The sequence below is a fragment of the Aulonocara sp. 'chitande type north' Nkhata Bay genome, linkage group LG2 (assembly GCF_057382095.1).
Source record: "Aulonocara sp. 'chitande type north' Nkhata Bay isolate Kocher_YH1m ecotype deep benthic linkage group LG2, A_spYH_male_GT1.1, whole genome shotgun sequence".
Taxonomy (NCBI): domain Eukaryota; kingdom Metazoa; phylum Chordata; class Actinopteri; order Cichliformes; family Cichlidae; genus Aulonocara; species Aulonocara sp. 'chitande type north' Nkhata Bay.
Window position 1 is genome coordinate 7,067,078 of NC_141345.1, and position 23,296 is coordinate 7,090,373.

General features: G+C 41.9%; 2 protein-coding genes across 6 annotated transcripts; one reads left to right on the forward strand and one right to left on the reverse strand.

Annotated features, from left to right (window-relative positions):
• Nucleotides 1–295: 295 nt before the first annotated feature.
• LOC147337384 (uncharacterized) lies at nt 296–4,361 on the reverse strand. Its single transcript, XM_086304624.1, has 3 exons — nt 3,938–4,361; nt 2,853–2,951; nt 296–2,718 (listed from the first exon to the last, which is right to left on the reverse strand). Exons 1-3 carry the CDS (start codon nt 4,343–4,345, stop codon nt 595–597), a joined length of 2,631 nt encoding a protein of 876 aa, XP_086160750.1. The 5' UTR covers nt 4,346–4,361; the 3' UTR covers nt 296–594.
• Nucleotides 3,540–9,635, forward strand: LOC147337385 (uncharacterized). Of its 5 annotated transcripts, XM_086304653.1 has the most exons (10): nt 3,540–4,699; nt 4,852–4,940; nt 5,297–5,415; nt 5,518–5,934; nt 6,018–6,243; nt 6,423–6,572; nt 7,268–7,485; nt 7,574–7,727; nt 7,809–7,918; nt 8,822–9,635. In XM_086304653.1, the coding sequence occupies exons 1-10, from the start codon at nt 4,569–4,571 to the stop codon at nt 9,131–9,133; spliced, it is 1,926 nt and encodes a 641-aa protein (XP_086160779.1). In that variant the 5' UTR covers nt 3,540–4,568; the 3' UTR covers nt 9,134–9,635. The 5 variants fall into 5 exon arrangements, with proteins under 5 accessions (XP_086160779.1, XP_086160790.1, XP_086160764.1 ...); XM_086304664.1 differs by having other exon boundaries at nt 4,835–4,940; nt 7,574–7,918; XM_086304638.1 differs by having other exon boundaries at nt 7,574–7,918.
• The last annotated feature ends 13,661 nt before the right edge of the window (nt 9,636–23,296 follow it).

Sequence of the window (23,296 nt, forward strand, 5' to 3'; positions counted from 1 at the left end):
TCGGGCAAACTCACAAATTCTCTGGCCAAATGGATTGCTCTGGACTGTAGACCACTATCAGTGGTACACTGCAAATTATCTGGTGCTTGCCATGATTTAAAATCCTATTTTTAGACAGGCCAGATTATTTGCCTTGTTTTAAAAAAGATTTACTTGTTTCTAAGTCTGGATTTTAGATAATAAACTTAAATTGAGAATAACCATATAATTGTGTCTATATTAGTACAGAAATCCAGAAATGGGAAGAATAACTCTTAAAATAGCCTACATTAGGTCTCTCACCAGATGTCTCTCAAAATATCACTTGTTTCAAGATAGAGTGACAAACTCAATTTGCTTGATTTAGGAAATTCACACAAGGCACCTGTTGAAAATATGATTTATTCAAAATCATGTCTGACTTCAAAGTTGTACATATAAAGGAAAAAAATTAACCACAATTTATGATACAAATCACATTTCAAAGACAGCTGTTTGTCACAGCATGCCAGCATTATGTGGTACAACATTGACATTGGTTTAGGGAACATTTAATGACTGTCAACTGATATCATCACAAACTACACTAAGCCAATACTTGGTGCAACCCTAATCTTAAGGGTGATTTCTATGGGAAATAATATCAGAAAGACTGTATTTGATTGGCACAAACACACTGTCCCTAAAACTAATAGAAAAGTATGAAGTATAATCAATGAGCTCATGGGCTAATTCTGTAGCTTGAGCAACAATGGGCACAGTTACTTCATATGCCAATAAGTCTTCATTTAAATTCAAAGTTTCATAGCGTTGGTACTCAAAAGCAATAAAAGATGAGTCAATCAAAAAGATATCCTTTATCAGTCCAAACACAGGGAAAGTGCCATCCACGTCTGCAATAATCATGGACTTCCCAGCAATGTATTTATTGCCATTTAGAACATACCATTTCACTGAGACAACAGACTGCATGACATCTATTCCAAAAAATTCTTTAATTTTTTTCCTAACATATTCATTATTTTTAGCTGATACTGGCCCGGATTCCTTTTCTTTCGCAAAAATAGGATGTTCAGTGCCTATTTCATTTCGACAACACTCAAGAAATTGATTGTGGTTTGCAAGGGATTTACAAATATTTTTAAAATTTAACTTAGAAGCCCACTGTTTAAAATAGGAGTGCTTTGCCTCAAAGCGCATGCACATACTCCTTATTAAAGGTCCAAGGGATAAGATTTGACTGGGAAGATGCAACATATAATGTTGCTTAGGTATTATATTGGCTTCGGGAAAAAGTTGCTTGAACTGATACAGGTGTTCTTCAATCATACTTCTCAGTTGCAATACAGTTTGTAAAGAAATAATGGGAGCAAGAACTATTTGAATTATCATAATTAACTTTCTAATAAATACAACATACTCACTCTCCACACCATACAAAAGAAAAAGTAATATTTTTAAAAGAATTAGCATCTGTCCACAAGACTGTTTCAATTTGTTGTCGTTAGCCGCTAAAGTGCCAAAGCTAATAGGACATGGTTTATCCCGTATTTCAAGAGGTGAGTAAGGAAAATTTTGAATGTCTGAATTAAACTTGTCTAATTCTAATTGTCCTGAGAGAATTAGGTGTTTTAATACAAATTTAACTTCCATTGATGCAACACCTTCAAAAATAACATGCATTATGTCCTGTGGAGTTTGTTTGATCAGGTCAAATGCAGGAACATCAACTAGTCTGCTTCTTCTATTAATTCCATAAGTAGTTTTGAGGGACGCTTTCAATAAATCTGTGCTTGCTTTATCTATTTCAAAACACTGCCTGATATGTTTCTCCAGAGTTCTGTGAACAAACTTCTTCTCCTCAAAAACACTTTGCATATCATCAAAGTTGCATTCACAGTGTCTACATTTGCTATAAGCAAAACCAATCCCTTCTTTAAAGCCAGCAATCTCATGCTGGGCTAGCGTGTCTCCGCAAATGGCTATAACAGCACCAAACAATTCAATTTCACCATTTGACATTTTAATCCTTACACCATTGTAAAGCAGTGATAGATCTTGAAGTATTCTTTTCAGTACAACATCAATACCCCACTGAGAAATGTCATTTGCTTTAGCAATAGCAAGAAGTCGTATTGCAGCTAACTTTGACCTAAATTTTGGATCAATATTTCCTAAAGTATAATAAAACATGACCAATTTGTTTGCAGAAGCATGGGACCCTAAGGGGTTACATATTTCAATTTCATCTGTGTACAGTATTAATTGCAATGCATTTGGCCTCTGAGAAAACAAGGGGTGAGATGTAAAGAGGGACCCGTCTCTAAAATCATAGAAGAATCCCTCTCTGCTTCTTTGTGGTGCAGTGTTCAACATGGTAAAGATTATCTCATTAGTCATTAACTGCTTTAGACTTTCAATTAATGGTACATAGTAAAAACTTTTGTTCCTTAAAGACATGACCCTTGAAAGACCTTGCTTTACCCAACATATCTTCTGGGATACTACTACTTCCTCTGCGTTGACTGGACAGAACATTTCCCCTATGGCTCTACTCTGTCCATATGCAATGGTGGAGAAAGGATCCATGAATTTATCAAATGTAGCCAAAGCCTCATCTTGAAGCTGAGTGGTTCCCTCGGCATTATCTTCAAACACTGTCTTCATTCTTTCCTTGAGCGTATCCAAAAGAACAGCCTGATACTGTTGCACTCCTGAGATGATATGTTTGACCGTTCTCTGTGAAAACATTTGAAATAAAAGTAACTTATTCTGCATTTATATAAAATAATAATAATTCTGAATTCCATTATGAACAAGTAAGACATTGATTGCCTTATGTAATGTATTGATCCATTAAGACTATAACATACCTGTGATAAGTGGCACTGTTCTTGAACACAGATAGCAAAAGCTGCAGCAGATCTGGTAATATCATGTCTGGTAAAGGATGTTGTAGCAACAGCTTCTTCCTTTAGAGCAGAAAAACAAAGTTACTCCAAATTCCTGGCCAATTATAGAAATTCTTACATAACAGGTATAATCAGTTACACCTAATGATTGGTCCATTAAAAAACAAAGTGCATGACAGTGACTAGTGTTACAGTTGTGAATATTCAATATAATATAAGATAATATAATATTCATTCTTTGGAATAAAGAAAAAAGAAATGGAAAAGAAATCAAAGACAAAGAAACAATAAAAAAGGGGTTGTCCATTTTTTTGATGAGGCTAGGGATTGGATTCATGAGAATGAGATTTTATCTTTTTAAATAATGAATTTTGGTTTGCACTTAGATATTAGTTTCTTTACATGTTTGTTGTATTTATTAAATTATTTATGTATTTTTAAATCACGTAATTTAGATTTGCACTCAGAATTTATGTTAGTATTAGTATATGGATATATTTTATTGTATGCATTTATTAATTTATTTAATTTTCAAGAAAATCATTCTTATCCATGTTTTGGCAGTATTTCTGGCCAACAGATTTTTTTTACAGTGCTTCCAAATACTCTGTGTCTTACCTGAAACCGTATTCACCACTTATAATTCCTACGAGATACCCAAATTGCTGTCACATTGAACGATTTAAACGCGCTGAGAGTGTCTTTGATGCAAACTTCACCAGGAGACATGCCAGCCGCAGAGTGTGTGCCTTCTCCGGCTGCAGCATAGCCTGTACTATCTACACTGAACTGCTATTCTGTTTATTTATTTTTTATTTCATCCTGCAGGATGAAATTGTGATTTAAAATCCAACCATAGTGGAAATCGCTTGTAACAGTTTGAAGAACAATATCTAGCGGTATAATATCGCGAGATCTCGTTAAATTTCTCTTGACTAAAAATGGAGAAAAGGATTAAAAGTAATATAGGACCAAATACGAGGAGTTAGATATAGCTAAATTTGTCATCAGAAGCCACACTACATTTTATTTAGTTTAACACTTACCGTGATCGGGCTGTCAACAACCTGAGGCTCCTGCACTTCAGCCAAAGATCCACCAGTTGATATTTCCACGGTGCTGGTTGTTGTTGCAGTACTACAGTTGGCAAAGACTGAAACACCAACATTTTCCGATCCTAAAGAGTGGGATGTTGGGGGGATCCTCCATCCTCTTGGTGGGCTTCCATTCGTCAAATACAGAGGGTGCGTCCGTTTAATGTGGCGAAAGAATGAGTTAAAAACTCTGAAATCTTGTTCACAGCCATCTATTCCACAGTAAACCCAAAAATCCTGCCTTCGACCATGAGCTGCATTTATGTGGCTAAGGAGCACCTTCAGAGTTAAAGAAACAAAGATAAAACAGATCATACATCTCCAGAGCGCCATGGTGAACTGTTTTCGCGCTGTAGCCATACAACATACTTTACCGCTCTCCACTGAAGGCCACAGATGAGAGTGTGGGACCATGGGAAAGGTAGGCAATTTTTAAAATATATGTATCCTTAATTATCCAATTTTTCAGGTTTAAATTACATCAGTTATATTTATTTTTAGGCAATAAGTGTTTAAGACTGAATTTATATTTTTCTTTTCTTTTTTTTTACTTAAAAAAAATTAAATATAAATAATTTTCTGCATGCGCATTCTCAGTTCCTGTCGTGACGTTACTTTCACGCGGGACAAACTCTTTTCCCCTGCTTTGTTAACCATCAGGACCGTTAGGAAGATCAAAATTATTTATCTAAACAAAGTGAACAGTAATTTAAGGTTGGTAACATTAAGTTGATTTGAAAAATACTATGGTACAACGGTGTTATTAAGATAAAGTCGTGTTTTGTGAGGGCTGCTGCTAGTTAGCAATCTAGCTAATGTGTTAACTTTAGCTAAATGATCTTATTTAAGCTGTAGGATATTTCCAGGCACTGTGAGTGGAGGCTTTGGAACGAACTAGAGAACTGCTGTCACGGCATGGACAAGTTTGACGATGCCATACTGTCTGTGTTGCAGGGTAAGTCTTATTTTTCAGTTATTTTGGTACGTTAGCTAAGCAGCCTTAGCATCTGTTAGCATCATTTCTGAAACTTGGAGCTAGGATTGCACTCTACTCTGACCTTTATCCACATTATAGCCTTGAGCTGTCTTTGCCTAAATAGACTTGGAACATCATTCTTGAAGACACCCAAAAATAGTTTTATTGCATTCCCAAATATTTGATAAACTGTTTTAAGTTTGACATTTTATCCTGTTAATATTACTTATTGCTAAAATACATTTATTGACAAAAAATGACCTCGACATGTAATAAGCCACGCCCAGGAAAAGAGAAATAAATATCACTTTTGAAGTTGTTTTTCTCTTTTACAGCTGCGAATATTGATGAGGAAACTTTGAGAAGCTTTAACCGGGATGACCTAAAGGATCTTTTTCCGGGCCATGAAAATTTCTTCCGTAGAAAGAAGATTTGGGATTTTATCAGCCAAAAGGTAAATACACATTATACCACTAAGAAGATGATTACTGTCCATATTGTCTAGCATTAATTTGCCTAATTGTGTATTTTTGTTTATATCCCACAACTGTTATAGTTTAAGAGTACTGACCAAGATGCCAACACTTTCCATCGAAGCGAGAGTAACCCCTTCGGCTTTGATGTGTCACAATGTCAGCCTCAAACTTCCACTCCCATTTCCTACACTGCTGACAAAAAAATGAAAATGCCAGACCCACCAGAGTATGTGGTGTATACAGATTCAGAGTTGGACATGGTGCGCAGTCAGTACTTTGCATTGCTCCACAGTGGAAAGGAAAAGGACTGCAGGATGTCGAAGGAGCTCTGTTGCAGACTTGTAAGGAACACAGTCACCAGCATGGTTGCAATCCTCCGTGTTAGTCCCATGGGGAAAGAAGTAAGACACCCCTCCAAACTCGAAATGAGAGCAATGTCACAGAAGATTGTCGACTATTACCCCATGTTACGTGATGCTGACACACACATGCCATACGTAAGTCATTCTTTACCCACTACAATATCTAAAATTGAGTGAGATAATAAAATGATGTACAAATATATATTATTTTACCACAGCTGACCATCTACACCAAACTGTACAAACGACTCCAAAATATGAAGTCTCCAAGGAAGAGGCAGGGCTCCATGCCACAACGAGGCAGGCCCAGGAAGACTCTTTTCAGCTCAGATGACACAGACAATGGGACTGAAGGTGACCTAAGTGGTGAAGCAAGTGGTTCAAGTGACTATACCACACTTCTTGAGAGCAATGATGACCTCAGCGAGGATAACTCAAATGCAGGTGTGTACTTTGGTCTGCTGTACTAATGACTTTTGGACATCTAAAACTTCAAAGAGACCACCTGCCCTCAGTTTTCTGTTCAGAGTGCATCACAAGATTTATACAGTGTTGAGTATTTTCCTTAACTTTCTAGCTATTCCCTGTTATTACATTCTGTTCATCTTCTGTTTTTTCCTCAGAGAAAGAATCCCAATTGCCGCTACCCTCCACTGTACCAACTACGTCAAACAATACTACGCTGGCTTTACCACTATTATCCAAGTCAGCCTCATGCTCTGCACCCAGGTCTGATATAGGTCCTTCAACTGCACCTCCAGATGATGTTGTTGGTAAGTCCACCATCACCCTTATCTACCTCTCAGTCTGACTGTGGTTCCTCTTACAGCTCTTTCCAAAATATGGTTGCAGCAATGAACCCCGTTCTAAGTGTTTATTCCAAAAATCATAGTGGTTTGGCATTAACTCGAGTTGGTGTGTAAAATCAACATATGATAGATCCCTCATTCCAGTTTGCCAGTTAGCCATAGTAAGTATTTTACCACTTTGTGTTGTAATGGGTGTTACTCAGTGCTGATTATTTACACATGTAAATCCTCATGCTGGTCACATCTATCATGCCTTATCACAGTGTTTCTGTCATAGATCAAATTACCTAAAAGATTTTTATCCATCAGCTCATAATCACTGTTCACACTGATGTGAACGATATACACAGTAAACAACCTTTACCTTATTTTCACCACAGTTTTATTCACGGGCATCTTAAACTGTCGTTTTAATATTTGATTCTGTTCAAACTAACAATTAACATAAATCCATGATCATTATAAGAAAAGGACACAAAGGGAAATGATTAGGACATATAGGGTCAGTTCATTACTCAAACATATTTAACCTAAACATTAATTCTCATAAATATTATACTTAAAAACAACCATGCAACCTTACTAGAAATGACTGATTAGAAAAATCTGAATTTAGTCTAGTTACACCATGTCTTACAATTGCTCTTTGCTTTCCCTAGCAGACCATGACAGCCTGAAGATGCAGGCAAGACATTACAAAACCTTGAGCAACATGTACAGGAAACCCAATGCAAAACCCAACCAAAGTGACGTCGCTCAAATTTTGGACCTGGAGTTTGAGGCCAGACGAGCTTTTATTGACGCAGATGTTACAAGGGAAGAAGACAGGCCTAGAAAAATATTTGAAGCATACCCGTGCTTCAAAGACATACAAAATGTAAGTTCAACTACCTTCAGTTAAATTCCTTGCTTTCTCTGGATAGGTTTAGTTAGTTCTTGACTAACTGAGCACAACTTTGTCATAGGCGATGGATGAACTGCGTCGCATCATTGGTGGCTCCAACTGCAAATACATAGATCAAATGAAGGGTCGATGGGCAGAGTTTTGTTCGAAGGTGCAGTTCTATGGCATTTGGAAGAAGGTCCTGAAACCTCCTCTCCCCTTGGATGTACGTGGAGGTAAGTGGCCTTTTCATACATTAAATCCACACATCAGATATGTTCGGATTGCTTTGTTGAGATACTTTTCTCCGTTCACAGTGGATTTTACTGTCACTCTCTTCAATGCACTTCCATCTCTTTTTCCTTCAAAAACTACACCACCAAAGCGGCTGGGAAGTGCCAGTGAGGCTCTCCTTCATATCCTCAAGGTGCGAACAGCTGCAATACCAGCCACTGTAACTTGTACTCCATTTACTTGTATTGTTATTATTAATATTATTATTTTGCTTTTCCTGCTTAATAAGAGTGGGTTGAAGTTCAATTCAGCAGGGATTAAATTACTCCTTATTCAGGATTTCTTAATTGTTATTCAAAACCTACTCCAGAGAGGCAGCACAGAGCAAAAGCACATTGCAGTTAGGATACAAGTAGAAGCAGTAAAATGATATATTTAAAAAGGCCTTCAAAAACTAGAATATGTAACAAAGTTAAAAGAAATAGTTTTAAAAAACAAATGAGAAAAAAAGCACAAATAGACATGATAAAAATGCTGCAAACTAGAGAAAATTCATGCTCAGAATTAATACACAGCAAAATCTCCAGTGTTAAATTAACACCTTTGACAGTTTTATATGTTTAAAAGTAACCTAGTCAGTTTTGAAGATTAACAAAGACTAACACTGAGCAGTGCTGATTTTCTAACACTGGAAAATAAATCAAAATGTTAGAAATATTCCAGTGTTAGAAAATCAGCACTGCTCAGTGTTAGCCATTGTTAATCTTCAAAACTGACTAGGTTACTTTTAAACATATAACACTGTCAAAGTGTTAATTTAACACTCAACAGTGTTGTATTTAACACTCAGAGGAGTGGACCCATATAGACACTCTCCAGTGTTAATTTAACACTGGAGATTTTGCTGTGTACATTTCCAAAATTTCATATTTATGTAAGTCAGATATTTTACATTTATTTCTTCTATTCCAACAGTAAATCAGTTGGAGCATTCTAAACTCTTGATATTGCTTTTTGTGTCTTAAGCTGTTTGGATGCACAGCAACCCTTTCATTGAAAATCTTGAAGAATTTGTCCTTTTTTTGTGCTTTTCTAGCCGGGTGAAGATGCAATGCTATACCTGGAGAAGCGGCCTCTCTCCTCCCCAGTGCTGCTTTTTGATGGAACAACCAGCATTGTTGCTGTAGGAAACATACCAGTGACCACTCTCTCCTTGGAGGATTTCTGGGAAGGAATGTTGGTGTTGATGGCATATTACTACACCTTGCACTTAACATACCCAAAATGTGTTGCAACGGTCCTCTCTGTCATACAAACTGAGGTAATAACTGATGCCATCCATGATCAAGATGCCACTAGTGCATATAAGAAAGCAATAGCTGAGTGGAAGTCGTTCTTTGAAAAATAGGTGAATACCAAGCAGGATTTTATCAGGTCATTTGCAGTTTGTTTAGTTTTGTAGTACGTTTGTACAACTTTGTTCCTAATTTGCCTAGCAATGTCCTGAGAAACGGCTGCACTTATAATGCTTTACAAATGAAAGTTGTTGTTTTTTTTTCTTAGTGACACTTTACCTGAGGCATGTAAAGTTTTAAGTCAGTAATGCCATTATTTACAACATTGTGAGCCCAAAAATGTAATTTCTTTTCTCTGTTTAGGCCTTTTAAAGGGTTGATTTAGACTTTTAGGGATTGTGCAGCAGCCCTATATTGTTTAAAAAAAGAATTTTGTTCTCATGAGAGAAATAAATGTTGACATATATCACTCCTGTCCTGGTTGTGATTTCAGTAGAAGCCAAGGAGTATTCTAGGAAAAAGGTCTGTTTTAAGGTTTTTTTGCCTGGATTTAATATTGATTCAGCTCTATTTTAAGATAAGCCAACCTGAATCAAGAAACAAATTAATCATACTTCACTAATATTGAGTAGTTTTTCATAGTATTAGAACTATTTTTCTCGCTGCAGTGCATTCATTTGCTGCAAGTAAGAATTCAAAACATAAAAAAAGACTGTAATTTAGCATATTTAACTTACTTTTGGGACTTGATATAAAGTAATTTTATCTTAAATTGAGCTTTTTAAAGCTTATTTTAACCCTCTTCAATTCTCAAATGTGTTCTTTTATTTCTGGATTAAAAAATCTTATTTCAAGATTTCTTATTAAGTAAAATAAACTTGCTGCATGGACAGATAATTTCACTTGTTTTCAGTGCTTTTTGTATCAAATGTAGTATTTTTTTCCTAAATATAGACTAGCCATTTTTGCAGTGTAGAAGATGGGGGTTAGAAAATGTGCTACAGTTAGCGTCAGGTGATCCAACTTTCCTACTGCTGTGCCAAAAGACTATTTCAAGTAAAATTCAATAGCTTTATGACACCAAAAAGAAAGCAAAATTAGATGCATTACAGAAAGCAGACTTTGTGGCTCTTACTGGCAATCATTGGACTCAATTAGTAATTCTAATTACATGGGAGTCACTGCACATATTGTTGATGTCACTGATGGGACATGGAATCTACAGTCCTGACTGTGCAGAAGACAAACACCAGAAACTATGGCGAAAACTGCTCTGACCAGTTTCTCTCTGTGGCAGTGGAATGGAGAATTCAACATAAGGTCACCACAATTGGAACAGACAGTGCACGAACCATGGTGGCTGCAGTAAGACACCTCCCATTTCAACACATGCCTTGTGTTTCTCACATCTTGTAAAGAACCATCACTGTCACTGTTGCTGATAGTGTTTAGTGATGGATTAGCAAAATGTCACAAGATAGTGGGTCAGTTTAAACACAGCCCTGCTAATATGGAGGAACTACACCAGGAGCAAACGAGACTGGGCCAACAGAGCCACTCATACAGGATGTTTCCACACCTTGGAATTCAACGCTGCATATGGTTTCTTTTCTACTGAAGAAGTTTTTGCTGCTTTAGACAAACAAAGGCACAAGCTAGTCATTTTAACTCCATCAGAGCTGATAAAACTCCAAAAGCTGGCGATCGTCCTTCAGCCATGCAGGTACATAAAACAATTTTTTAACTTATTGTTCCTGTTTCTTCAAAAAGCTCTACAGTTGATAGTTATTGTATAGATTAATAATTCCTTTCTTTAACTGTCTACTACAGGTTTGTGACTGAGCTTCTTGGAGGTGAGACATACGTCTCATGTTCAGTGGTTTTACCTGCTTTCTGCCACCTGCATGACACCATGGAGGTGATGACTCAAACTACATGGTGAAATTTAAGACTGTCTTCACAAAGGACCTATCCCAATGTACACTCAACCATCAGTGTTTCAAGATAGATACTGTGCTTGACCCACGCTTTAAGGATATAAAGTGTCTTTTAAGGGGAGAGCAAGAAGAGATTTGGACCAGCTTTGAGGCCCTGCTGCAGGAACAGTGTAAAGATGCCACCACAAAGGAGCCAGCAAAGACAAAGAGCCTCCTCCTCTCTTCATTGTCTTCAGACTCTGATTCAGACGAGGAAGCCCTGTGTAACAGGGCCCTGAGTTTGTACAGAACAGAATCCACCAACAGCGAGAAAGACTGTCCGCTGCAGTGGTGGTCCAATCGAGCAGGGACCCACCCACAGTTGTCTGTCCTGCAGACATCACATGTCACATAGTAACAAAAAAGAGAGCTGCCTTGAGCTCTGAAAATGTGAACAGGCTAGTTTGTCTAAGTAACTGGCTGAAAGAGAAGGCCAGTTTCTGCCTTATATTTTTAAGAGGAAAAACTGATGTCGAAATTTTTATTATTGTTATTTTATTTAATGTATTAGGAGTTTTAATGTACAGTATTTACTCAGATAAAGGTGGTTTATGTTGAGTATTTTGTAATAATCAATATTTTTAAACTGAGTTAGCATTTATTGACACCAGCTGTTAATGACTGAAATATTTAGTTATCTATGTTGGCTAGAATATAGGTTAAAATTGAAGAGAAGTTCTGTTTTGCTTTGTTGCTTTATATATACTATAACGTGAACTGTCACACTGGCAGGCTACACAAAATTGTACTAAGGGGCATCAGAACCTGAGGGGGGCCCGGGCCACTTTGACATTTTTGTAAACTCAAGTTTCTCAGTCTAAAAATATTATTATTTCAGATAATTAATCTACCTGAAGCTGATTTTATCAGCTGGATATTAAATTCTCTGTACCCACCTGTCCTGTTGATGAAGAGCAAGTTCATTCAAATGCTGTTTTGGCAACACTCACCACTTCTGTAAGAATGATATGCGTTTTTGAAGTACAAGACAAACTGTGAAATGTTTTCAATTTATTTTTTTTTCTGACTATGTAGCACAGACAACAAAACTGGAACTGACAGAAAAGCATAGTGACAATATCTGTGTATAGACTGCCTGTGTTCCCAAGCACTTTAATTACAGAGAAGCATAGACAGTAGAAATGCATAATCTGTAACAAAAAATGTAGCAATATTTTCTAATTAACTACATATATTATTTAATCCAGTGTGAAATCCTGGGCTACAATCTTGATTGTTCAAGAAATATTAAATCCGATAACAAGTTTAAACAGAGGAGTTGGCCGTCCGACTGGGGTCTGGAATGTGGGGCCTCCTCGGGACGGTCTGCTTCTCTCCACCCCAGGGAAGAGGGTAACACTGCCTGGGTCTGGGTGCAGTTTCCCCCTCCAGGAGCAAGGGTACCTAGACCTGGGGTATAGAGTACGCTTGGGGAGTGTGATTGTGGGTACAGTGTCTATTTATGTCTGTCTCCATGTTGGGTGAGGGCGGAAAAAAAAGTAAAGAAATTCAGGATAAGAACTGTAAGTGCATGGAGCTTCAAGGGTGGCTCCACAGGTATGAGCAACAGGCCTTCTGTTGAGCCCAGTTTCAGCATTAAAGCACACCAAAACACAGATGACAGAAGATCCAGTGCAGAAGCGCAGGATTTTTTCAGCTTTTGTTTCATCAGCGTTTTTGACATAACGCTGAAGATGGTTAAAGGTTGTCTGTTCTGCCTGAGACAGCATCAATTTTGCTGTTTTAAATAGCTGCACTACTCTTTTGCCTGTGGCCTTCTTTGTCTCAAACAGAGACAACAAATTTTCCTTGCCAGACAGTTTCAGCTGCAGACGTGCCATGGGTGTGGAGAAGCAATCCATTATATACTTTGGCTCTTGGAGAATGGCCTTATGAACCATTGTTTCAATGGCAGGCTGCATGTTGTTCGTCGGTGGTAGGAAGTGGGACCCCATCCATGCTTGCCATCCTGCCTCACAAAAGTCTGGCCTCAGTTCATTTTCACCTTCACACCTTCCAAAAATTGCTCCCAAAATGCAGTGTAAACCTCCCTTGACACCCCAGCATCATCAACAGGATTTTCATTTACAAAGTTCATCTTTAAAGTCACCTTCATTATGTTACTGTCCATAAATACAGCCAAAAGATCATCAACAACCTTCATCCTGCAAATTCACACATGTCGGGGGTTCTGTGGATTTCCTGAATTTGATGGGGAAAGTTGGTTGCTTGACTCTAAAGGCAAACAAGACAAGACCAAACACGCATATTCCATAAGAAATGTAAATGAATTATATAGATTCCAAAATATCAATGTTCTGAATATGTTTGAAATTTATTGTCTAATTTTAGTTGTCTCTCTGTTCCCAAACCATGGTTGCACTGACAATTTATATATAACATTACCATTTTGGCCTGATGAAGTTCCTCCTACGTGTGACCAAGTGGTCGGCGGGGTTATGAACAAAATAAATAAACTTGACAACGCCACCTAGGGGAATTACACCCCCAGGAAATATATTTAAGAAAAATAAATAAAAGGAATAAAAGAAGACCGCACAGATTCAAGGATGCACACTGAGGCAGGTTGGCTTCCAATATTAAAACAGTTTTATTTATAGAAATAAATAAAATATTATAAATAATATTTTATAAATAAAATATTAAAAGTCAAGATGTAGCGTCATTATTGACAGTGTCCTACAGTAAAAATAAACAATCGTGGAACTTGGACTTACCAGCAGCCGTGGAACCAAAAGAAAATCACACCAAAAGAATCACTGCAGACCACCCAGTGCTGTACAAAAGAAAGTGTGAAAACGACCCACCACCTGAGGTCCCAGGGCCACTGGCTCGTCCTCCTTCACTGAAATAAAACACAGAAAAGTATGTTAAAAGAATAAAAGGACACTGAGCGTCAGGCTCGCTACAAATCATAAAAAGACTAAAACACACTTTAATAACTTTAATAAAAGAAATCACACACACACACACACACACACGGGAAAGGCTTATTCCCCACGGGTCAAACTACCACTCGTGCTGGTAATAATTATTCTCAGGCGTAGGCCGGTCTGGCTCCCCACCGGCTGAGACCGGCCACCCAGGCGATTTAGAGTCCCAGCACGACACTCGGGCAGAGAATCACTTCAGCCCGATCACAGAAGTGTGGGTACGAGCAACAGTCCAGGGTAAAATAGAACACCAGGCGAACCCCAAAAAAGGTAAGCCTACTTAATAAAAACAAGATAAGACAAAACAAGACAAGACAGCAGACTCCACCAAGGAGGAGTTCACAACAGCAACTGAGAAGGCAGTCCACTCTTCCAATTTAGGTTGGACAATTTACCATGGAGAGGTGAGTACAGCAGTGAACCCCCAGGACCGGAGGCACTATACTCTCATTGGTGGAGATACCACGAACACCTCTCTCCGCAATGGCAGAATTAAACAGACTGCTGCGCTGTAGCTGTCGTATAATCGGCTCTTGCTGATCAGTCCGTCGCAGTACGCCAGCATTTACTGCTGTATCGTACCAGAAGCTCGGGAGGAATTAATCCAACAAGACATCGGCTTAGCTTTATACAGGCTAGCGCCACCCTGCAATCAATGTGCAGGTGGGTTCCCAATTAACCCGATCACCTGATACAAGGAGCGAGTGCAGTGGAAAGAGAGCGAGGGTGGTAGAGCGAGCGAGAGAGAGAGAGAATGAGAGAAGAAAAACAACGGAAGGCGAGTAGCCCATCTGGCTACATCTACCCCCCTTTTTTTGTATTGGCGCCCCGACAATAACTCAAGGAACCTAACACCATGGCCTGAATATGGCAAGCTGAGCATTAGCAACTGACGCAGATTCAACAGGACGTGGCAAGTGATAAACATTTGAGTGATGACCAGCTGTTGAACGTGCTGTTCTCCGCAAATGTGGCCCACTCACCTCAGACTGTTCAACAGAGCCTGAGGAAGAACCTGGGGGAGCAGAGGTCGAGGGTGCTACAATCACACTGGGAGTAGACCTGAGCTCCACCGATGGAACTCTAGAGGCATCGGGAAGTGACACCACAGGTGCGACAGGGTGTGAGGGTACCTCAGGGACAAGGAGCCACAACTCGTCGTCACTCAGAGAGGTCTGCTCTGAGTCAGCGGGTACAGGTGGGGGTGGAACCGGTGGACCAGGTGTAGGTGGCCCTAGGCTGACCTGTGCCTTTAACATGTCACGATGGACATGTCGAACCTTCTCCAAGTCTCCCACGGGGGCAATGGTATAAACAGCCCCGTTCTCTTGGGGTGCCCTCAACACCTGATAGACCACAGAGCTCCAAAGGTCCTGGATCTTGTGCCGGCCCCGGGTGCTATGATCTCGAAGATACACCAGCTGACCGACCTTTAAAGGAACAGGGTGGACTCTCTGGTCATGCCGTTCCTTACGGCGGTCAGCGGCCAGCGACAACCGTGCCCGAGCTCCCTCAAAAGCCACCATTAACCTGGCTTGGTGCTCGGCCACCCAGTCCTGTACCTCTCCAGGCACTGGGTCCTGAACGCGGCCTAGAAGGAAATCAATAGGCAGCCTAGGATCCCTGCCAAACATCAAGAGAAACGGTGACTCTCCGGTGCCCTGATGTGGCGTGCTATTATAGCAAAAGAGCACATGCGGTAAGCATGCAGCCCAGTCGCGTTTCTGAGATGATGGCAGAGTCCGGAGGAGGTTATGGAGGGTTCGGTTAAACCGTTCGCACTGCCCATTACCCGCTGGGTGGTAAGGGGTTGTACGGGACTTGGCTACCCGATACAATTCGCATAACTGTTGCATCACCAAACTCTCTAAATTTCTACCCTGGTCAGAGTGGAGGCGGCTTGGAATGCCAAACTTAAAAAACCACTCTGTTAACAGGGCCTGGGCCACAGTAGAGGCCCGCTGGTCCCGGGTAGGGACTGCAACAGTGTATTTGCTAAAAACGTCAGTCATAACCAAGACGTTTTCAACTCCACTACGGGAAGGTTCCAACACCGTGAAGTCTATGGCCAGGATTTCATTTGGCCTAGACGCCAACAGGTGACCCATATAACTATGAGGCCCCAACCCTGAGTCCTTTGCGACCTGACAGCGTTCACAACGCTGAACCCATTGCTTGATGTCAGAGGACATCCCGGGCCAATAGCAACGCTGCCTGACCAGTTCAGTGGTGCGCTCAATACCTTGGTGCCCATGGTCCTGGTGCAGCTGCCTCAAGGTCTCAGGCTTCAGAGCCTCTGGGAGAACAAGTTGGAGGGCTTCCTCACCTCCACCTGGACGCAAAATACGGCGATAAAGGATGCCATCCTTCTCCACCAGACGATCCCACTGACGCAGCAGAACCATGACTGGTTTGGGGAGCTGATTCCTTTCCTCCGAAGAGGGCAGGGTGTGCCTCCTCCAGTGTACCAAGAAATCCTTGAGGAGGGGGTCAGCCTCCTGCAAAGCACGAATATCCTCCAGGGAGTGAGATGGAAAGGCCCCAATCTCCAACTGAGTAACGGAGGGCAAAACGGCTGGACACTGAGCCTGCCGAAGTGAAGTCGGGACACAAGTCCCAGGCAACACACCCTCGGCCAAGCTGGAGCTCGTCTCATACTGTCGAGAGAGAGCATCAGCATTCCTATTACTGCGGCCTGAGCGATACTTGATCTCAAAATCGAATGCCGCCAGCTGGGAGGCCCACCTCTGCTCGGTGGCACCCAGCTTAGCTGAAGAGAGGTAACTGAGTGGATTGTTATCGGTGTAAACCACACACTTCTGCCCCAGCAGGTACTCCCGGAACTTCTCGGCTATGGCCCACTTGAGTGCAAGAAACTCCAGCTTCATGGAGCTGTAATTGTCCATATTGCGCTCATGTGGCCGAAGACCTCGACTAGCATAAGCCACTGGCCTAACGACACCTTCTACATCTTGGGAGAGAACTGCACCTAAACCACTGTGGCTGGCGTCAATCTCCAAGATAAATGGGCGCGTAAAGTCAGCATATGCTAGCACAGGTGCAGACACAAGCTTTGCTTTCAGGGCCTCAAAGCTCTCCTCACACTGAGGGGTCCAAATAGCACTCAAACTCTGTCCCGAGCCCTTCTTTGTCTTTGTGCCAGCCGATTTAGCCACCACTTGATGCAGGGGAGCCGCCAATGCGGCAAACCCCTCCACAAAGCGCCGGTAATAGCTGGCGAAACCCAAAAAGGATCGCAACTCTGACACGGAACGAGGACACTGCCATTTGGCTACTGCGTCAACCTTGGCTGGATCGGTCGAGACACCCTCACAGGAGATTACATGGCCCAAGTAGTTAACCTTCTGCTGGAAAAAGGCACACTTTTCTAACTTAGCCTTGAGCCCCTGTTGCTGCAGCCTTGCCATCACCATCTCTAGCCGTTGCAGGTGCTGAGAGACAGACGAGGAGAACACAATGATGTCGTCTAGGTACAGCAGTAATGACTGGCACTGCTGATCCCCGAACATCCTCTGCATTAGGCGCTGAAAGGTACCAGGAGCATTGCACAGCCCGAATGGCATATGATTCCACTCGAACAGGCCAAACGGCGTGCAAAAAGCGGTCTTGGGCTTATCCTGCTCAGAAACTGGCACCTGGTTGTACCCGCTGGCCAGGTCGATGGTAGAAAACCAGCGTGCGCCAGCTAGGGCATCCAGACTTTCCTCGATGCGAGGTAAGGGGAAGGCGTCCTTCCTTGTTTTGCTATTCAGCAAACGATAGTCAACGCACAGCCGGAGGCTTCCATCCTTCTTGCGGACCAACACGATGGGAGAGGCATAAGGGCTGCTACTTTCCCTAATTACCTGGGCCTCCAGTAGCTGGTTGATATGAGCCCTGACAGCCTCATAATCAGAAGGAGGAATTCGCCTGTACCTCTGCCGGACAGGTGCGTCATCGAGTAGCGGTATGTCGTGCGAAATGAGGTTTGTGCAGCCCAAGTCTCCCTCATAAGTGGAGAAAACAGAGCGGTACTTCCGCAAAAGTAACCGTACCTCGTGTTGCTCTGACTCAGTGAGAGCAGACAGGTCAATCGTATCCACCATCTCTTGAGCAGGGCTGCTGGTTGTATGGGAGGAAACGGTAACGGGAAAAGAGTGTTCCTCGCTAACACCGGCAGGGAGGCTAACAACAGTAGCTTTGCTTATCACTCCCAAACGGGTCCGCGGGTGGAGAACAGCTTCCGCTGTCCCTACATTGGTGACTGGGATGTAGGCAACGCCCTTATCTACCTGAACCAAACATGGAGAGGCCAGCAACCCAACTGGCAACCCGGACTCAGAAGGTTCAAAAAGCACAGCCGACCTGACAACTGCTGAGAACAAGTAGTGGCCACCAGCTGCATAACACCACCAGGTATCCGCACGGCCCGCGGGCCCTGTACCTTAACGGTACCGACAGGGTCCTCTGGGGCTTGGGCTGCAGACTGGTGACACTGATGTAAGGCCTCCAAAACTGGTCTCGGTGCCTGTGACACAGAAGGAGAATTAAACAAGGAGCCACCGAAAGCCCCAAACAGTTCTTGATAACAGCGGCGGATTACGTTCATTCCTAAGATGCCAGGGACAGAGGGCGTAGCCCCAGGAGGGTCCTTCACTATAAGGATTCCACAAGAGGGCATTTCCTTGCCACACAGGAGTACACTGAGCTCCAAATAGCCAATGTAAGGGATGGCAAGCCCATTGGCAGCCCGAAGCTGTAGCCAATGACATGACTGAAGGCGTTCTTGTCCCCAAGGGGCAAAATGTGCCAAAAAGAAACTTTCTGTGATGGTGGAAACCATGGACCCAGTATCCACCAAACAAGGGACAGTTACCCCACTAATAAGCACATCCATCTTTGGACACGATGAAATTAGCCTGCCAATCCTATCTTTCTGTGAGCCAGTGAACTCCCCACCTGAACTGTGACTCTGCAGCACAGATGGCGTTAGTTTTCCGACTGGGTAGCGGGAAGATGATTGCCAACTGCGGCATAAGGAGGGCCTGAATCAGAACCTGCTCTAGGGCGGCGTGAAGCCCGCTCCCCAGTGCACTCCCTAGCAAAGTGTCCTGGCTGCTGACACCGGCGACAAATCACCGAGCCAGCCCGTGAAGGCCGAACACTTCTTCGGGGGTTCTGTAAAGAAGCCACTGTCTCAGTGAGCCGATTTAACTGCTCTTGTTGGCGCTTTAGGAGTTCCTTTAGCTCACGCCACTCGGACTCGGGTGTACCAACAGGAGCGAACCTAGGGCTAGTGTGCACTCCACACTGAAAACCATATGCCGATGGTTGAGAATAGCCACGGTCGCGAACACCGCCTGAAAACCCTTCTCTTTCCCATCTAATTGCTTCCCCGCGCACCTCTAACAAGGTGGCAGTGGGCACATGGCGAACGTATTGTTTAAGCTCTCTGCGGAGACCACTATCAACAACATGTTCTACAAATTGGTCTCGGAGCAGCACCTCTGCGTTACGCATACCATCAGGTGCACTTTGTTTTACTTGCTCCATCAGAGCCATTAGCGCTAAGGAAAACTCCTGCAAAGTCTCTTCCTCCCGTTGTCTCCTCGAAAAGAAAGCCTGCTGCAGAGTGACATAGGACTGCGCATTGCCATACAGTTCCTTTAAAATGGTCAACACCCGAGCAGGATCCCCTCGCTCTAAATTAGGGCGAAATTTGATCTCCTCCCTTGCTTCTCCCTCTAAATGGTCAAAAATAAAGAAAGCTTGATCAGCAACAGACAGGTGCCGGGCACGCATGCATGCTTGAACCTCTTCGACCCATTCAGCTATATTGATGCCTGTTCTACCATTGAACATGGGACATTTACGGTCCCTAGGCACCACCACCAGACGCTCTATAACGGCGGCCTGGCTACCAACATTTGGTATGCAACCAGCTGGTACGAAAGAGGACGACGCGGCCCCGCCACCAGACTCGAGCACAGCGCCCCCATCCCGGCGCAATTGCTCATTATCTGCCCTTAACTGCGCTACCAAGTCTCTAAGTTGCTGCAATTCTTCCTCCATAATAAATTTTGACCCAAAAAAAAGAGAAAATTAAATCAGCAAGGTGCTAAAATCCTATTACTCTTCCTTCTACCTGGATACTGCTGTCTTGTCTATAATCACACTCTAAAACAAATAGAGCCTTCAAACAGGTGAACTAGACTCGTTGCAAAAAAATAAAACAATTTACAAAACCAAACATCTACCTCAAACGTGCATTCTGTCGACAACGCCAAGTATGTGACCAAGTGGTCGGCGGGGTTATGAACAAAATAAATAAACTTGACAACGCCACCTAGGGGAATTACACCCCCAGGAAATATATTTAAGAAAAATAAATAAAAGGAATAAAAGAAGACCGCACAGATTCAAGGATGCACACTGAGGCAGGTTGGCTTCCAATATTAAAACAGTTTTATTTATAGAAATAAATAAAATATTATAAATAATATTTTATAAATAAAATATTAAAAGTCAAGATGTAGCGTCATTATTGACAGTGTCCTACAGTAAAAATAAACAATCGTGGAACTTGGACTTACCAGCAGCCGTGGAACCAAAAGAAAATCACACCAAAAGAATCACTGCAGACCACCCAGTGCTGTACAAAAGAAAGTGTGAAAACGACCCACCACCTGAGGTCCCAGGGCCACTGGCTCGTCCTCCTTCACTGAAATAAAACACAGAAAAGTATGTTAAAAGAATAAAAGGATACTGAGCGTCAGGCTCGCTACAAATCATAAAAAGACTAAAACACACTTTAATAACTTTAATAAAAGAAATCACACACACACACACACACACGGGAAAGGCTTATTCCCCACGGGTCAAACTACCACTCGTGCTGGTAATAATTATTCTCAGGCGTAGGCCGGTCTGGCTCCCCACCGGCTGAGACCGGCCACCCAGGCGATTTAGAGTCCCAGCACGACACTCGGGCAGAGAATCACTTCAGCCCGATCACAGAAGTGTGGGTACGAGCAACAGTCCAGGGTAAAATAGAACACCAGGCGAACCCAAAAAAAGGTAAGCCTACTTAATAAAAACAAGATAAGACAAAACAAGACAAGACAGCAGACTCCACCAAGGAGGAGTTCACAACAGCAACTGAGAAGGCAGTCCACTCTTCCAATTTAGGTTGGACAATTTACCATGGAGAGGTGAGTACAGCAGTGAACCCCCAGGACCGGAGGCACTATACTCTCATTGGTGGAGATACCACGAACACCTCTCTCCGCAATGGCAGAATTAAACAGACTGCTGCGCTGTAGCTGTCGTATAATCGGCTCTTGCTGATCAGTCCGTCGCAGTACGCCAGCATTTACTGCTGTATCGTACCAGAAGCTCGGGAGGAATTAATCCAACAAGACATCGGCTTAGCTTTATACAGGCTAGCGCCACCCTGCAATCAATGTGCAGGTGGGTTCCCAATTAACCCGATCACCTGATACAAGGAGCGAGTGCAGTGGAAAGAGAGCGAGGGTGGTAGAGCGAGCGAGAGAGAGAGAGAATGAGAGAAGAAAAACAACGGAAGGCGAGTAGCCCATTTGGCTACATACGCCTCACAGATGGACAGCACTGCCTTATCCACCTGCAGACATAAAACATTAGAGAAATGCTATTAATGAAATCGAGTTTCTAGTTTTATTCTAGGAAGCCACACTACCGCACATTTATAAATATATTATTTATTTGTACTCTGCAGCAGGAAGGAATTCATGCTAATGCTTCAGCAAAAGATAGGGTTCGGTCAGTGTTGTGTTGGTAGATTCAAAGTATCTTTAGTTATTTTGGTTATAGATTTAGTATTATTTAAGCCTAGCCAACAATTGGTAATTAAACAGTTTGCAAATGTATTAGAAAGAGAGTTCTTAATCACTGTTCATGATCACTGTCAAAAGCTACTTTGTCAGTTTCTTTCTTATTAATTTACTGTTGCTGTAGTAGTATTAGTATAGTAGTAGTAGTAGATATTTATATACCACGTTACTAAAAACTATTTCGTGAAGTAAGGTATAAGTAAGATAAGTTCCACCAAGTAATTTGTGCCATGGCGTCCATGTTACCATGGTAACGGCACAGCCAGATAACAATATGAAATTTTAAAACATACGTGCCCTTCACGAGTTATGTTTAGTTAACCTGAACATATTTATAAGAGTTAACATTAAAGGCTTGCATATACAACTTCTGTTTTTCAACAAGTCGCTCACCTTCTCAACCCCGGTGTTTTATGCTATCTTGTTCTTTCATTTACTGAATTTTATACGTACTTTGTCTTGTTGCATGTGTATGATGTCCTCTTGTGGGACCTCTCTTGACCGCAGGAAATGTTCTAAATCCTCCTCCATGTCTGCTCTGTACCGGACCGCACCCTTCAACAGAACCACTATCAAAAAGTAGCGGGGTCTTTTGCGAGCGCTCGCAAAACTTTTGCGAAATCTCGCAAAAGTTCATCTTATTTTCTTCTTTTCACGTGTCCCTTGCGGGGCTCCGTAGGGTTGTATTGCACTGGGGGGGGGGGGGGGGGGGGGGGGGGGGGGGAAGTATTTAAGTGACAGGAAACAATTTGCAAAGCTGGGTGACTTTTTCTCATCATACTTAGACATTGCATATGTTGCTCCACAAGGCTCTGTACCGGGTCCAGAATTATTTATTATTTATTTAAATGATATTTGTAAGGCTGATATGTTAAAATTAGTATTTGCAGACGACACAAATATTTTTTGTTCTGGGGGTAATCTAAAGGAGCTGCTTGATAAAATTACATCAGAAATGTGCAAAATTAAAAAATGGTTTGACAGGAACACACTATCACTAAATCTAAGTAAAACTAAAATCGTCTTATTTGGGAATTCCCAAAGAAACGCACAAGTGCATATTCATATAGATGTTGTGGAAATTGAAAGAGTTCTTGAACACAAGTTATTTGGTGTGATAATAGATGATAAAATACACTGGGAGTCTCATATAAATCATATACATAACAAAATTTCAAGAAGTATTTCAATTTCGAGTAAAGTAAGACACATTCTGGACCACAAATTGGGGCTTCATATTGTCATGGTCCTGGGTCATTTTGACCCAGCGTTCTTAGTTTTCTCGTGTTTTTGTATTTTGTTCTTTATTTATTCCATGGTTCCTAGGTTGTTCAGTTTAGTTTATAAGATTTCCCCTCGCGATTTTACCCCGTGTCCCCCTCCACGTATCTGTGAGTCCCCATGCCTCGTTTCTCCTCCTTGTGTTTTATTCCATGTTTTCCCCAGCCTGTTATGTCTGCGCCTCTGTGTACTTC